This window comes from Verticillium nonalfalfae (genome assembly GCF_003724135.2).
Source record: "Verticillium nonalfalfae strain VnAa140/NRRL 66861 chromosome Unknown scaffold_202, whole genome shotgun sequence".
Classification (NCBI taxonomy): Eukaryota; Fungi; Ascomycota; class Sordariomycetes; order Glomerellales; family Plectosphaerellaceae; genus Verticillium; species Verticillium nonalfalfae.
In genome coordinates this window covers 21,291-38,022 of record NW_021167427.1, presented here as the reverse complement: position 1 = coordinate 38,022, position 16,732 = coordinate 21,291, and the positions used below count along the sequence as shown (strand labels likewise).

Genomic DNA, 16,732 nt, shown 5'->3' with positions numbered 1-16,732 from the left:
GATCTGGGGGGGGCGGCAGGGGACACATCTCACAGCTTGAAGATCCAGCTCAGCGGGTAGCTCCCGACGCGCTCGCCCTCGCGTATGCCGAGCAGCCAGCCCGTCAACAGGTCGAGCAGGTGCACGGTGACGACCCAGCTGTAGACGTACATGATGGTCTCGAGGTTGTCGTGAGGCAGCGTGCGGAGGTATATCTCAGCGTACGCCTCTCCTATGACGTACGCCATGAGGCCGACGAGGAGCGCGAGGCAGAACCAGACGAAGCGCACAAAGCTGGCGGGAAGCCAGCGGGCTCGCAGACGGGCCAGCAGCGGCTGCTGGTGTTGACGCTGCTGGGTCTGCCGCCCGCGGCGGCCCTGCTGGCTGCCATGCGCGTCAGGGGCGGGGCCGGCTAGAACGCGACGAGGAGGGGTGGCGCCGCCGAGGTCGCCGCCGGTCCACCAAGAGGTCGTGAAGATGCGCTGCGTGTCGGACATGCGGTTGCGGAGGCCCAGGTGGTGGCGCTGGGACGTTGTGAGGATGAGGAAGGCGATGGCGACGGGGGCAGCCATGACGATGAAGGTCCAGGCGATCCACGAGGTGTTGTGGACGGTGAGGAAGCGCGTCTCGGGGCGGAGGTAGATGGGGATCGGGAGTACGAGGGCGAGGGTGGCTATGAGTGAGACGGTGGGCAGGAAGCCAAGAGACTGGGGCCACCAGTTGAGGCTGTAGAGGTTGAAGACTTTTGTGATCCATATGAGGGCGGTCAGGTTGTAGAAATTGTAGTAGACGAAGAGGAAGAACCAAAAGTTGACGCGCACGCGAGGCTGGCCGTGGCCGGGTGTCTTGCGCGTGGGGGCATCAGAGGGGACGCCGTCGCCGCCGTGGTGATCGTTGCCGTCGCCGTCGTCGAGGAGGGGATACTGCGGGAAGGGAAGGGCACACCATCCGATGGCCTGTACGTGGTCAGCATTGTAACCAGAGTTTGCTTCACCTCTCCGACATCTCGTCTCGTGGACGTACCAGGACGGCCGGCAGCACGACCAAAACACCATATCGACTCCACCAAACATCGACCACCCTCCTCACGGCGCCCTGCTTCGGCTCGATCCAAACATCCACCGTCTTCCTCCATAGCCTCCTCCACCACCCCCTGCCCTCGTTGTGCGCGTCATCAAGCGCCGCCTGCACATCATCGTCGTCGTCGTCGTCGTCATCATCGAGGCCGGCCGCCAAGACGGCGCCGTAGCCGACATGGACGCTCCCTCGGCCGTTCCCGAGGGCCGAAGACAACAGGCCTAGCGCGCCATGAGAGGGCCTCCGGGCGGTGGAAGGCGGAACGGCTCGGAAGCGACCGAGGAGTGGGGAGGATTCGGGCTGGAAGCGGGCGCGAGACTCCTGGCCCGGGGTGAAGGGGAAGAAGGAGGGCATTTAGATTTAAAAACAAAAAAAAAAAAAAGGCCAGAAGAGAGGAGGAGAGAGGGAGGCTAGCGTGCAGCTGGCGCCGAGCGAGGCATTGGGTCGGATTCGTGGGTTCGGGGCTGCAGGAGGACGGGCCTCGATGTCGCTGGAGGGGTCTGCTTGCGAGGACGAGGGGTTCGTGGTGGTGTGCGGGTGGGTGCGCGGGTCGGGTGCAACGGCGACGTCAAGGTTGAAGCGAGGATGATGTCGAAATGCTGGAGTCCAAGTTGCAGTCCAGGTCCAAGCTTGGGTCGAGGTCCAGGTCGAGGTCCAGGTCCATGTCTGTCCGGGGTCAGGGTCCAGTGACGATTGTTTCCTGACCGACTTGACCTGACAAGGGATGGCGCTTGCGCAGGGGACCAGCCCGGCCGCTGGGCATTCTTCCCTCTAAGCGCTACCCGCCAGTGTCTTGGGCCCCTGAGGGTGCCTGCTACTGAGCGCCTCCTTAGAGGTCTGGGCAGGACTGTTAGGCGAGCCAGTGGCTAGTGGCTGGCTGTTGGGTGGGCGGGCCATTGACTGCCAGAGCACCGCACCACCATGGCGAGGCCCCGATGTTTTTGCGTCGGGAGAAACTTCGGCACTCCAAAGCCCAAACACCCCAACCCCAACGTCGCTCAGCCTCCATCCATTCTTGATTCAAGATTCAATGGACAATGCATGAACAAGCCACAAACCCGAGTTCCAGTAATCCGCATCACGCCGCCCGGAGCTCGTGCACTCTTTGCATCTCCGAATGCCCAGGGCAACTGCCGAGGCTGGGATGGGCAGGCTCGAAGCTACGATCCTTACCAGATCCTACGCAGTTCCAACATCAGCGTCTCGTCAAAACGCGGGGGGTCGCAGTCTGGACTGGGACTGCAACGGGAAAAGGGTTGTCGCCTGCCAGCCACAGCCAAGATCGCCATGACCTGCTTTAGCACCAGGAATCCATCCGGCGCCAACCAACAAGAGCCGCCTCGTCTTTTGCTGTGCACAGGAACATGTAAGCCAAGGAGAATGGCGAAAGAGGCGGCGTCTGATATGTCCACAAGGAATAAAAGCTGGAGCCCCGCCTCGAGGCCTGGAAGTATCTTGACGTCGGTAGACCCAGACAAGCGGGGTCTCAGTATGCATTGCCTGCCCATGTGGGTTTGTCCCACTTGAGGAAGAGCTGTGTGTTCTATGCGCATGGCATCGTTCACGCGGTTTCGCATGTGGACACTTTAGCCGCACAGCAGGCTGCTTGCTGCATTTTAGCCAGGCCGAGGCGAGGGAAAATGATGGGCACAAATAGCAACCGAAGATGAGCAGACGACCAAGCGGACCAAAAAACCCAATTCAATGTGGCAGCAGATAGGATGAGGCCCACCGGGCGGCACCTCAGGACCGAGTCTCACTGGGCACGGCGCCGGGGCCAATGGCCCCCCCAACTTTCGGGGCAGTCGGGGCGATGGCCTGTGATCGCCGTGATTGGCGCGCCAGAGCCATCTCGACGCTTGCAAAGGGGAATCGGTCTTACAGCGACCGAAGCGCACCAAAAGAAGGGCGAGAGCCAGTACCACTATGCGCTGCTCTTCTTCCCTCCCCTCCCCCCACCTTGTGCGCGCCCACATGTTCCATTTCCGCCCCTACGAGCGCATCTAGCTTGACAAGCTTCGTACCCTGCGTGACCTTTGGATGTGGGGAACCCTGGCCCGTGTTTTGCTGCGTCCTGAGAATTCCCGATGGGACCGCCGCGAATGGCCGCCGAGAACGACGAGACGAGACGTGTCGGCGGCGATGGGGCGAAACGGCCACCGAGGGGTTGGAGGGGTCACCAAATCCTTCCCATCCAATATATAGCAAGAGATCTGACCCTCCCCCTCCTTCGGTCGTCGTCACACGGCATCGCGCCAGCTCAGCTCTGCTTCTCCTCACCTCTTTCCTACAAACTCCTCATCAGCCCTGGGCTCCTCTGCTTCTCTACCTAACCCTCCTCCCGCCGCTTTCTCCCGTCTATCTCATCGCAAACCCTCCTAGCCAAGGCCGACAGTCCGGTTCGCATCGCCATCACGCAGCACACGATCGGCATCATCGAGACGAAGACGAAGGAGAAAAAAGAAAGTCACGATCAGAAACACAAAGCGATCATGACGGCGACAAACGGCACCAACGGGCACACCAACGGCGCCACAGCCAAGCAGTCTAAGGGCAATATTGGCGTCTTCACAAACCCCAAGCACGACCTGTGGATCAACGAGGCTGAGCCCTCTCTTGAGAAAGTCAACTCTGGCGAGGGACTTGCCGTTGGAGAGGTGACGGTTGCCATCAGGAGCACCGGTATCTGCGGGTGAGTTTTTTTTTTGTTTCCCCAAGTACGCGGCAAAAGTCGCAGCACGCATTCCATCTTCAGTCGGATCAAAATGATGCCAAACCCAGGGGAAAAAGACTGACTCGACCAGCTCCGACATTCACTTCTGGTGCCATGGCTGCATCGGCCCCATGATTGTCGAGGGCGACCACATTCTCGGTCACGAGTCGGCCGGCGATGTCATCGCAGTGCACCCCAGCGTCGAGCACCTCAAGGTCGGCGACCGCGTCGCCATCGAGCCCAACGTCATCTGCAACGCCTGCGAGCCCTGCCTCACGGGGCGCTACAACGGCTGCGAGAAGGTAGAGTTCCTTTCGACGCCTCCCGTGCCCGGCCTGCTGAGGCGATACGTCAACCACCCCGCTGTCTGGTGCCACAAGATCGGCGACATGTCGTACGAGAACGGCGCCATGCTTGAGCCCCTGAGCGTCGCCCTCGCCGGCATGCAGCGCGCTGGCGTTCGCCTCGGCGACCCCGTCCTCATCTGCGGCGCCGGTCCCATCGGCCTCATCACGCTCCTCTGCTGCCGCGCCGCGGGCGCCACGCCGCTCGTCATCACCGACATTGACGAGGGCCGCCTCGCTTTCGCCAAGGAGCTCTGCCCCTCGGTCATCACGCACAAGGTCGAGCGTGCGACGCCCGAGGACTCGGCCAAGGCCATCGTCCAGGCGTTTGGCGGCGTCGAGCCGGCCATCGCGCTCGAGTGCACGGGCGTCGAGAGCAGCATCGCCACGGCCATCTGGGCGTGCAAGTTTGGCGGCAAGGTCTTCATCATTGGTGTCGGCAAGAACGAGATCAACATTCCCTTTATGCGCGCGAGCGTCAAGGAGATTGACATTCAGCTGCAGTACAGGTACTGCAACACGTGGCCGCGCGCCATCCGTCTCGTCGAGAGCGGCGTCATCGACCTCACCAAGCTGGTCACGCACAGGTTCAACCTCGAGGATGCGCTCAAGGCATTCGACACGGCCAAGGACCCCAAGACGGGCGCCATCAAGGTGCAGATCCAGAGCCTGGAGTGATTGATGGTGCGAGAGAAGGATACTCTAGCAAAGGAGGCAACTGATTAGCATCGAGGTGTTGGTTGGCGTAAGTGTTGAGTGGTGGTGACTGTGACGATGGCATGACTGGCTTTCCTGGTGTTGAATACCACAATCTTCTGTATATCATGATGAATCTCGTGAGATGTGCTCAATGTCTCCCAGTGACGGTGCATGCGGTGTGCCATTGTGACCTTGCCGAGAGAAGCTTCTTGCGACCTTGTAGAGAGAAGCAGAAGCTTGTGAAAAGGGCAGCGGCAATGGAAACTACGTGCCTGGCTATTCCTTCCTGCCATTGACTTCGTGGAAGGAGCTTGGGCCCCGTCTTGCCGACACTGAATTGGCACCCTCTCATTGGCTGTGTCTAGCTCCCCCAATCAGTTAGCGGCCCGAGCCACAGTGCCAGCCACTCACCAGACAGAGAAGGAGAGCGCGAGAGGTCCACTTGCCCGGCTCGCAATGGAACAACCTGAAGCGAAATCTTCCGAGCTCTTTTTTTCCAATCCTCGCTCGCCCCGTCTCGTCACCTCACCACCCCCGACCTCAACCTCCACGCCCATCTCCATCAATTGGCCGCCAGCGACACTCCCGCCGAGCCCCCTTCACCGACCAACGCGCCTTCGAACGTTCATCTCGTTACGAAAGCCTCTTCCGATCTCTTGCACTCGGTTGATTCCTTCTCCTGCCGCCTACCACCACAATGTCTGCCGTCGCCGCCCGTCCCGTCCTGCGGTCCGCCGCCCTGAGGAACACCCGCCTCCCTTCGCGCATCGCCGCCCGCTTCGAGTCGTCCACCACCCAGAAGGCCGCCGATGCCGCCAAGGAGCAGGCCTCGAACATCCAGTCCAAGGCCTCTGAGGGCCTGAGCCGCGTCTCCAGCTCTGCCGGCCCCGCCATCGCCGGCGCTGCCAAGGGCGTCGCCAACGCCCTCGGCAAGGTCGGCGGTCGCACCGGCCGTGTCATCGCCTTCGTCGAGAAGCAGGTCCCCTTTGTCGTCTACTACTCCAAGGTCGGCCTCGAGGTCTCCAAGATTGTCTTCCGCGGCCAGAAGATGGCTCCTCCGTAAGTTCAAGCGCGCTCGCTCCCTGATGGCTTGCGAGACCAGGACATGCCCATTAGGTCATGAGCCGAAGCATGAACGCGATCGAAGAATCTGACCATGAACTCCTTGACAGTCCCATCGCCACCTTCCAGTCCTACGCCCAGAACGCTCTCCAGTCCGCCAAGAACCCCGGCGCCCTCTTCAACTCCGCCTCCCAGACCGCCCAGTCCGCTGCTCAGTCCGCGGCTCAGCAGCCCGCTGCTGCTGCCCAGCGCCTCCGCGGCATCAACACGGCGACGCTTATCACCGTCGGTGTCGTCGCCGCCGAGTGCCTCGGCTTCTTCACCATTGGCGAGATGATCGGCCGCTTCAAGCTTGTCGGCTACCACGGCGAGACCGGTGCCGCTCACCACTAAGCGCATTCTTGCTAGCGATGAGCGAAGGGAAAGTCCTTTATTTTGCAATCGGCATGACGCAGTCTCGCGAATTGGGGGTTGCGGGCGTGACATAGAAGAGAAGGGAGCGAAGCGAGCTCGACGGAAAAGAATACACGGAAGCTTCGAATAGACGGCCATAATGGGTGGCAAATCCAGCCTCCTTGTTCTTCATCGCCGTCAAGGGCGATGGGGGCTCACCCGGAGATCCTGTTGTCGTATGTCGGGTCAGGAACAATGAGGATGAAGAGAGAGAGGGATAGACCGAGGGAGACAGATTCGCTCCTCGGTTGGTTCCCATGATCATCGGTTTTTTTCTTTTGTAGACCCTGTACACCACCACCTGGACGCAGCTCGGCTGCTGTCTGCTCTGCCTACGGCGGGGAGAATGGGAAGAACTCGTTGAAAGTATTTGCCTACGCGTTGCTGTGATTTGCCGAATCCGAAGAGCTACTGTACGTGCTGAGAGTGTTGGTTTATCGACAGGGCTGTCGAGATTTTATCGGCCTTCTTCCCGCGAAGCATGGTGCATGCCATCCAGTGTGTCTCCATGGCATGTCTTCACTCCAGCATAGGTCATGCCCTCTGCATCTCTACAAGTTCAGAGACCAGCACTAATTTTCTAGTGATGCGTTGCTTCATGAGTTACTTGCTATACATCCTAAACAAAGCATCAGCAAGCAGCCACCAAGTAGATATGTGAGGATCCGCTCATATAACGCCCAGGACCCTCCCCTCAATTGCCTGTCCGTATGTCTTGCACACGCAGCTTGAAGCTTAGATCAACTGACCTAATGAGACCTGCTTGGTCTCTTGAACTCATTCACACAGCAAAACATCACAGATGTGCACCATCACGAATTGATGCTTTTCTGGTTCACAGCAAAAGACGCAAGAGGCTGGACACGTCGTGTCGATCCTCAAGACGGGCATCTTGCACTCGGGTGACGGTGCGTGTTAGGATCATTGATCAAGTCCGACACACCAGCCCATACACGATAAGCCACCCATCATTTCTCAACAACCGACAGGATCAGCACTTCAATGAGGCACCAACTTCTTCATTCCGGACCCCTTTCAGCTTATCCCATCCAGTTGATCAAAAACAATTTCAGGTACCCTAAACGGGCCGCCCGAGGCCCCCGTACGGCCGCCATCAAGCGGCCCCCTTTCACTCGTGCCACGCAAAAACATAAAATAACAACACACCGCGACCCGGCCAGCTCCACACACACACACAAACATATACATCGTCATCGTTACCACCATTGATAGATGGGTAGCAAACAAACAGTTCCACCAAGCGGCCTACAGACCCCTGAATCACTGTGCCATCATGCCCGACTACGCTGTCTATCACCAACGTCCTTTCCATCCACATCCCCCATGAACTTTGACCTCACCGCCCTCTTTCTTGACGAAGCCGAAATAAACAACAACACACGAAAGTCATAGATTGTTGGCGCTAGCACCAGTATTCAAGAGGTCACACGGTCTTATACCGCTGCTCTGCCCATGCAGTGCCAGCTGGACATGCATCCTCCCCTGCTGGAAGAGCGTCGCCTACTCACCGGTCGGGGTCTCCCTCCAGTCCATCGTCGATAGCACGATCCGTCTTGCCGGGTTGGCGACACCAACCATCGCGACCTCAATCATGTCAGGGATGCGGCTTTGACTTCGAGAGCAGGGAGGGGGGAAAGGCCGGCAACAGAGACCAGAGACAATGGGTTCATCGAAGACCTGCAAGCCATGTTTCGCCGCCACCAGCGGCGATCGTCACACGAGAATAGTCCCTTCCTCGAAAGAGAGGAAAAACCCACGAAGGGACCGCCATGACAAACCCAACCCCTATCCGGTCCGTATCCAAGGAGAAAAGGGACAACAACGCCGTGCGCCGGTACCTTTCAAACAAGGGGGCAAGTTACAGAGAGATGGCAGATACCTCACATTCCATTGACCGTTCCGTGACCCGCCAACGGGACACCGGTACCGGTAACACAGTATCAGCCGGGCAAACCGGGGACAGCGCATGCCCCGAGCCCAACAATGCCAGCAAAATGTCTGCCTGCGTCATGTTCGTGAACCTAGCGGACAGGTAGCACACGATAGCCAGCCACACACCTAGACCTCGTTCCCACGCAGCAAAATGTTGGGATGCCCGGAGACGGCACACTAGGAGTGGCAGCCTCGGTCTGATGCCCAGGGGGTGTGACAAGGCGCGTGTGAGCGAAGCCGCCTCTCTGACCCGCCGTCGTGCAGGGTGACGAGGGAGGCATTCTCGTAAGCAACCCCTATATATGAGAGCACAGGGTACTTGTACGGGAAGGACAACAACAAGTACACGTCAAAGCAACGCTGCCTGGTTTGATTGGCCGTTTGTTCAAGTACAGGACGAGGGTACATAGCCGAGGTGATATCATCCCTGGCAAGACATCTCAACAAGCGACCTGATACTCTACAGTCGGCTACCCAAGTCAGATCGTGAAAGAGGCAATGCAATGGTGAGAAATATGTGAAGGAAATCAAGAGGCAAGACCATCTGGCAGGGCTCAGGGAGCCGGAAGCTCTCATACGATCAGTGTCCGGGCCGGAAGGCAAAGTTAGGCTGCCGGATTGACGGGTATAATCTCTGATAATGACCGAACGTAAGTTGTAAATAAGTCGCTGTCGATTTGAAACAGTCATTGAGCGCCAAAATTGGTATTGAGAAAGCTCGCCGTGCAAATGGCACCAACATGAGCAAACTCTACTTGACTTTTTTGCCCATGCCAAAAACTACTGCTTTCGAGCATCCAATCGCCCGCATGCTCTCCAAGTGTCCCTACCAGATGAGTAGAAGATATCAATATTTACATATGCACACATATCATTGCATCGAGAGATTTCCCACTCCAGAACCAAAATTTAGCAGAAATCTAGGTGGTCCCAATTGCTTCTGGAAATCTGGACATGACGCTTTGCGGCCTACAGAAAAAGGAACAGGACTCTGATGGTCTGCCTGAACGCGAGAACTAAAAAATAATGAAACCAATAATCCAAGGCAGCTCCTATGCGCCAGTCACACAAAGCGCAAGGCATGCCTGCGACCGTCGTTCCTTTTTGGTGGTAGGTACCGCGCTGTGCTGTACGCTGCATCAACTGCGGGTGCCAGGCGAGGTGGACTACGGCCACTACCCGGAACGAGCTTTAGGCTTGGCAAACATCCCGAACCAAAGCGGGCAGCCACATGCTGCGGGATCTAGTCGAGGGATCAGATGATCCCTGGAGACCGCGGTTGCGTCTGACAGCGAAACTTTTCACTATAGCAAAGTCGCTGGCCAATGTCGAGCCCCAAGCTGGCCTAGTAGACCAGACAGATATTTGAGAGTTCCATGTCGTCCGCAAATTAGCAGGACGCCTTCAGGCGGTATGCTTTAGAAGGCAGCAAATGGTGTCGTGGCCAAAAGGGAGGATGACCTCACTGTGTAGGGCGCTCCGTCGCTTTCCAGAGCGCACCTAGAAGCGAAGGCGACCAGGATATATTTCAAGGACGATGAGATATTGGCGAATAAAGCGATGATATATGGCAAAGGCGGTGATGATAGTGGTAGTATACAGAGGATGGAAAAGGCTCGGTGACCCAATCGCTGTTGTGCTTTCGTCCAGTTTAGGGGCGTCTGGTCTGTAGTGCGGTTTCCGGCCACCAGCACCAGTATCGACAACGTGTTATAATGACGGAAGGGTAACGACAGGGTCACCGACACTTGCTCGCGACGCGTTTGCGAGCGCGGGATGACATGAAGCCTCTCCCCCTCCGTCGACTGAAAGCTTTTAAGCTGACTGAGAAAGGTGGAAATACAACACATGCCGAGGATCGGTAATTGGGCCATGCCCCTTCATCCTCATCATTGGCTCGGTTTCCTAGCCGTCCATACATGTCTGGGCTCGACTATTAGCGTGTCTTCGACTTCTCGGCGGGTAACTGCATAGGGGCCACTCACAGTCGGCAGTAAGCATGGATGCTAAGTTTACAGAGGTTCTTCTTCACCTCGCTTCCGAGACTCTGTACTTGTTCGACGGGCCAACCCTCAACTCGGGTGAGTGGTGCTAGGCTCATAGCATTGACGGCATGAGTGGCTGCAAGATTGAACCATCGGCCCAACTCTTGGTCATGCTTATTGTCGGCCCAGGGGTTGATCGGAAGCTTGACAATTGTCTCGGTAACGTCCGTGAAACCTATCGCTTGGAGGTCGCCCTTGATTCTGTCATTGATGTCCAGTGGCGTGCCAAAGGTCCGTAACGCCCGATGTACAGCTTCGCTCCAAGCCACCAGAGCTGTGTCTGAGGTGAGTGTGTTGTCGTCAGACCGGAACGTCCAGTCGATCTCTACATGTTCCAGATAGCCTCCAGGTTTCAGATGCCTAATCGGTGCTTTAGTAGATGATCGAGTAGTCCTTGGTTGCGAATCAGTGCTTACCTGAAAATCTTCCGGTAGAGATCCGTCCAATCCCGAATCCCACCCATCAGAAGCTGAATATGTATCAAGTCGTAATCATTCTCGCGCAGCGGCCAGGGTTCTTCTACATCTGCCTGCATAAAAGACACCGTAGATGGTACGCTGGAGTGTGTCAGCCAGTGAGATTTCAGCCATTGCAGCGAGTTGTCCGAACTCACTCAGCGGGCTGAATATAAGCAAGATCTAATCCATGCACGAGACCGTGGTTCTCAGGCCCCTTCCAGAGGGCGCTGCATATGTCGTCAGTGGATATGGTCGCCTTGAAATATATATTCAAGCAGAATCTTACTCGGAAACATCGATTGCCCATATGCCAGTGCCCGTGCCGAGATCGAGAACTCGAGCGCGGTCTGGAACCTCGTTGTCGAAGTGCTTATTCTGCCGAGCCAACGACACAACCCGGTGAAAGACGTCAAACCTGTCTTTTTCTTCCTACGCACATACGCGACGTCAGCAAGGTGTTCGAATAACCCCCAGTTTGCAAGTTGACTCACCTCATCGATGGGGAATAAGTAACGTCCAGGGCGAAACTCTCCATAAACACGACCATTTTCCCGATGACCTTGCGTTCCTGAATTTCTGCTGATGACCGGCGATTGGTTAGCGATATAACTACATTCTGAGCCAGGAGGTGCGGCGGAGGGAGAGTAATACCCGTTGATAGACATGATAACTGACACGCGAAACGCGCGATTGTTGTTAAGCCAGCAGTGGAGAATCGGTGGTGTGGTGCCTGGATAACCGAGACTCCAATGCGGTGATAGGTGAGCTCTGTGGTGGTATGCAGATGAAAGAAGCGAGACCAAGGGCCACAATTGGTTGAGTTCAGGTACTCAGACAGTGCGGCAATGCTCTGGTTATAAGCGTCGGTGGTCGTAGGATGGAATACCTTTCGAATAGGTCAGCCTGACTGCTCAAGACCAAGCAATGAGTCAAAATCAATGAACAGAAACAAGTGGCCCTCTTTCTAGGAGAATAACAGAGGCTTCCAGGTGAAGAGAGAACGTATGAAGTATGTTTTGTAAGAGAAGCGAGGTGGTGGTGGTTGGCAGGCTGCAGACAAGGCATGTCGGTAGAACATACTCCTCCGAGGACGAGCACAGGTCCTTTTTATGGGGCGGACCACGGTCCTCGTAGACGGAGGCATGATGACCAGGCGAGGTAAACAGGAGAATAAAAGAGTGAACGAATCGAGACAACCAACAGGAAAAACATGGGGACGCAAGGATGAGCGTGTGTGTTTTGCAGAGGGCCGGGCAGAGTAACTTGACTGATTTGTATCCCAAGGACAGTTAGGCCTTGTACCATGTCCCAACCTCACACACGAACGCCCAGTGAGGACGGGGATCTGTCTCTTCCTTTGCGATGTGTTGTTGCGGGACAAGATATGACACGACACCGTACAGGGTGACTACGACAAAGTCGGTAGGCAGCCCGCCAAAGTGGCCAACAACTTGAGGCGTGGAGCCACATCCAGGACAGGACAAACCGTCGCGGTCCGTGTATCTCTGCACATCTGCCTGCCTACTGAGGCGCTGACAGAGAGCTGTGAACAGCAGACGAGCGCAACGTTGTTGGCCCGAAAGCCAGTACCTGCTGCACCTGCGTGGAGCGTGGCGACTGCCTAGGCAACTGGCTGACTTGTCCAAGTTCTCCAGCGCAGAGCCAACTAGGGGCATGCTGTGCTGCGCCGTGCATGTGAAGCGGGAAAAACCAATCGACCAGCGAGTGGGTGTGCTAGGAGACGAGAGGGGGGTGGAGTGAGAACGAAGGAGGACTGTGACGGCATAGGACAATCGTGCTGCGCGGACGATATCGTAGCCATGCCACAGAGGAACAGCTTGACAGGCACACCTACCTGACAGGTTGGGATATCTCGCTCGCGGGTGACGACGGAGTTCACGACCCTTTCTGGCCCGCCCAAACGGCCATTCGAGGCGTCGAAGCAATGTCGTGAAAAGTGAGAGGCACAGGCGAATGCTGATCCGAATGCTACTTGACTGTGGCTCAAGCAATCTAGAGTGATCCGTTCCGAGGTAGACAAATGGAGATCAATCTTCGAGGAATGGCCAGACGTTGTCGCAATGCTGAGAAGCCCAAGTCGCACTCAAAAGTAAATGATCTAGTGCGAGGAGCGAGGCTGCGGGCTTGAGGCGTAGACTATTTGGGCCTGTGTCGATCAATTGGAGGCTTTGGCGGCTGAGTGTAGTGCTGTCGGAATTTTGCTGAAGCAAGGTCAGGCGTGGAGCAAGAATTGGAGATTGTGCAGGCGCTGGCGTTGGTGACGAAGGCGAAGTGACCTGCGGCAGGCCTGACTCGAGACTCGATTCGAGACTCGGCGTTGGGGACGGGAACGGGAACGGGGAACGGGGGTGGGCAGGGCAGGCAATGGCTATCGGCTCGATCGTCCGGGGGGTTCTGACAACGTTAAGTAATTACCTTAGGATAAGGCACCGAACTTTAGTCGAAGTAGAGTAGAACTGAGCAGATTCAAACGCCGGGCGACGGGACATGAGGAGGGACGGAATTGCCCACACTTAGGGCGAACCAGGCGAGGTATGGTAAAGTAGGCTGAGATTTGTGGGTTTTCCCCCTGGTTCCCTGCCCGCGATAATTGCGATGCCAGATTCGGGACCAGAAGATGGACGGACGCAAAGAAGGGGGGGGGGAGCAGGCTAGTCAAGGTGGTGTCCTTGTCGCTTTGTCTGCCGCAGCCGCCGCTTGTCGACGTTGGTGTCTGCGCCTGGATCTGCGTCTGCCCACTGCGGATGACCTGCGTTAGTCTGCACCTTGACGAGACTAGGATGGCTTCCCTGACTGCCTCTGTTTTTTACCCATTGCCTCCGACATGTCATCCCATGGCCTTGCGGCGTCGGCGGCGACGTAACGTCTAGTAGGGCACAAGGGGAGGCCCGTCCGTCCATGTTCCATGCTCCTTGTTCAGGGCCGGGTGGTCTGTGTCTCTGTTGTCTGGGCCCCGTCCAATGAAGTCCACACGGCGGGCGTCAATCTTAGTGCACTAGGAACATGGACCTGGCTGGACGAGGAAGACGTCTGGCGCCACCGATTTGACTGGGGAAATTCCAGGCGCGTCAGGCCAGCAACGATCTTTTGTTTGGTCTAATGATCATCCACAACAATGTATTTGGCCGCATATGGACGTAAACGTGGTTGTGGATGTGGCTGTGGATGCTGAGGGATGATGTTGCCATGTCGAGATTGGATTGAAGTCGAGTGGAGAGAGGTTGGTGAGGGCAATGGGAAAGCTACTCGACTACCTGCGGTGTCCACATGAGTGAGGTAGGTAGGTGTGGGGAGCAGATCGGCTGCCTGAGGTAGGAGCGTCTCCATGCTAGGTAGATCCTTCTGTTTCTTTGGTCCACGGGCTCTGTCCTTCCTCAAGACACCTCACCTCACGATGTCGTTGATACCATTGGCAGTCAGGACCAACAGGCAAGTAGCGTAAGGTATCAAGTGTGTCTTGCTAGGCATGATACTCCTAGCCCTGGCTGTTTCCCAGAAACATGGAAGGCGACGGACGGCACGGCTCAGCCAGCGTTTAAGTGGATCTAGACAAGGAACATGCCAGCCAGTCAGATGTACTACCCACTCAACGGACGATGAGTTTTAGTGCCCGTCCGGTCTTCACTGGGCATTTTTGGGAGGACTCCCGCATCCACTCGCAACCCGCACCCCCTGAACCTGCACGCTTTCGCGCTCCTGCCCGGCATGCCTTTCCCTGTCCCTGCCTGCTCTCTTCAATGCTCCCGACCCCCCTCCCCTGTCGGAGCTAGTTGTGCCTTCCTCCCACAACGCCTAACTGAATCCCCAGCCAGGGCAGCCGCCCTACAAACAGCCAGGTAGACACCCAGGTACCTACCTTGGCAGAAGGAGGACCGTCTCTTTGATTCCCTGTCACCACTCTCCTTGACTCTCTCCAGCTCCTTGCGGGTGCCCTGTTGTGGGCGCGAATGGTGAAACACCCAAGGTCCTGGTCATGTCAGCCTCCTTGGGAGGATGCGGGTTTGAGTGAATAGGTAGCGTGAAGCTGATGAGCTGTAAGTTGGGTCCCGGAACTACCTAATTAGGTACCGTACGTCCTCAGAGACAACGGTAGGGCGTGTTTGGTGCCGAGAGAGAGGAAAGGCACGGCCTGTCAAGCTGAGCTGTTGGTCCAATGTCCAGTAGGTTCGACCCAGAATAGCGGGGGCATCCCCAATTCTTCCTATGCTTCCTTCCTTCCTTCCTTCCTTCCTTTGGGCACCTTGCTCGATGGGAGGGCGTGGGAATCATATCGCAGATGGTCAGCTTTTGTCTAATTGTGGTTGCTCATGCCCAGGCTGGTGCTTGCCTGCCGCGAGAAAGGGGGTTGTACCCCCCTCGTGCATCTACTTCAGGTACCTTACCTAGCCAGCCAACGCGTCATCATCGTCAAGTCGCCTGCCTCGCATTACCCTTCACATGCCTGAAATCTGATTCGTGTACGTGGCCGCTATAAGCAGCAAGCCAGCCAGCCTTATAGGGCGTGACGACAGAGTTATCCTTTGCACCATATTGATGCTGGTCCATGGCTTCTGGAGGTAATAACTCAAGCGAAATCAATCCACTTCACGTCCAGCGCCACGGGTTCACAGTCGCTGTAAGGAGGCGGGGTGGATGGGTTGATGGGTTGATCTCGCCGCTTTTGTCCGGCCCAGTAGCTTGGGACGGGCTAATGAGTTACCTGGAGGATCTGTCACCAGGCCGCAGCTCGACAATTTTCCTTCTCCGCGGGAGTCCTCGTCATCGACATGCCTCTTACAACGTACAGTGTGGTCATTTCTTACGCATTGGAATCAATCTGGAAGATTGCCTCGTTCAGAGCCGCGGACAAATTGGTTGAGAGGGCAAACAGACGTCGAAACCGAGAGAACACCAAGACGCATTGGACAAGTGGGCAGAACAAAGGGCGCGCCAGTATACTCCTACTGCCAACGGAACGACTCACATACATGCACTGCAACATACATACTCATCACGATCTCTCTGCATCCCAAGCCATCGACCTTAAACGGCGGCAGATATGGGTGCACAAATACAAGGACCTTGTTCCCGCAGACCTCGCCCGCCTTTCAGGCACTGCTATTGTCGCACTGGGCAGTCTTGTGACTGCTCATCGTATCGGTGCACGACGCTGCATCTCTCTACACAAAGGCATTTCAGTCGCAAGGGTAAACAGGAGTCCCGTTTTCAGTGATCATCCCGAAGAGGGTTTCTAGTTCCACGGCCGTCGTCTCCTCTCGGTACCAACCACAGCCCAGTTGAATTGCATGCCATGGAAATTCTTGGCGTCTGTGCCTCCGCCATGGCCTCGGAGCGCCAGGCTTTTTCTACGCCTTCGGGATTCGGAAAGGATGTGTTTGGCGACACACATGATGGCTTCTTTTCACGCTGCTTTGGGTACGCAGGAAGCCATATTCTGAGAGGCTCATACTCCAAACAAGAGTTCGTGACTGACCAAGGGCGCCAGCCAGGGATCAAGGTAGCCGCCCGCCAACCAACTCTGCGAGGCAAACTTCACCGCTCCGCAACGAGTGGCGTTTCGAGGGCTGGAAGCACGAGGCTCCCTATCCATAGATTGCAACGGTTAGATGACACCTCATTTCGCTGATCTCGAGACTTCGGCATGGTCGCCTTCCAGGATGTGGACGGTTGAGACTGGTGTGTGGAAACCATCGTTGCGTATGATCCCTCGCTCCTTGGCTCTGTGATGTGCAACACCAGGTCTGAAGCTCCTTGCCAGTGAGCGTATTGCGTTTCGCGAGATGAAGAGATTGGCCCACTGGTGGGTACAGTGGCTTGGGTAACTGACGGAGCTGTGCCCTGTCCACCTTCAGACAATAGTCGCACTACACCCTTGAACCCTGAAGAGCTACGGACCCGACAGTTTGGAACGGACCCCGGCGTACCATC

The 16,732-nt window shown here is 56.7% G+C and overlaps 4 protein-coding genes across 4 annotated transcripts; 2 read left to right on the top strand and 2 right to left on the bottom strand.

Moving 5' to 3' along the window:
• Window positions 1–33: 33 nt before the first annotated feature.
• D7B24_003682 (uncharacterized protein) lies at window positions 34–1,410 on the bottom strand (the record flags this gene model as incomplete). The annotated part of the gene is made up of 2 exons (XM_028637869.1): window positions 34–935; window positions 1,003–1,410. Coding segments are annotated over 2 exons (1,310 nt in total), but the record flags the coding sequence as incomplete, so codon positions are not given.
• Window positions 1,411–3,548: 2,138 nt separating this feature from the next.
• LAD1 (L-arabinitol 4-dehydrogenase) lies at window positions 3,549–4,791 on the top strand (the record flags this gene model as incomplete). The annotated part of the gene is made up of 2 exons (XM_028637868.1): window positions 3,549–3,748; window positions 3,861–4,791. 2 exons carry the CDS (start codon window positions 3,549–3,551, stop codon window positions 4,789–4,791), a joined length of 1,131 nt encoding a protein of 376 aa, XP_028490601.1.
• A 718-nt stretch (window positions 4,792–5,509) lies between these two features.
• ATP20 (ATP synthase subunit G atp20) lies at window positions 5,510–6,267 on the top strand (the record flags this gene model as incomplete). The annotated part of the gene is made up of 2 exons (XM_028637867.1): window positions 5,510–5,871; window positions 5,985–6,267. 2 exons carry the CDS (start codon window positions 5,510–5,512, stop codon window positions 6,265–6,267), a joined length of 645 nt encoding a protein of 214 aa, XP_028490600.1.
• A 3,902-nt stretch (window positions 6,268–10,169) lies between these two features.
• D7B24_003679 (uncharacterized protein) lies at window positions 10,170–11,448 on the bottom strand (the record flags this gene model as incomplete). The annotated part of the gene is made up of 8 exons (XM_028637866.1): window positions 10,170–10,203; window positions 10,266–10,685; window positions 10,742–10,882; window positions 10,939–11,010; window positions 11,070–11,130; window positions 11,199–11,212; window positions 11,275–11,362; window positions 11,397–11,448. 8 exons carry the CDS (start codon window positions 11,446–11,448, stop codon window positions 10,170–10,172), a joined length of 882 nt encoding a protein of 293 aa, XP_028490599.1.
• Between the last annotated feature and the right edge of the window lie 5,284 nt (window positions 11,449–16,732).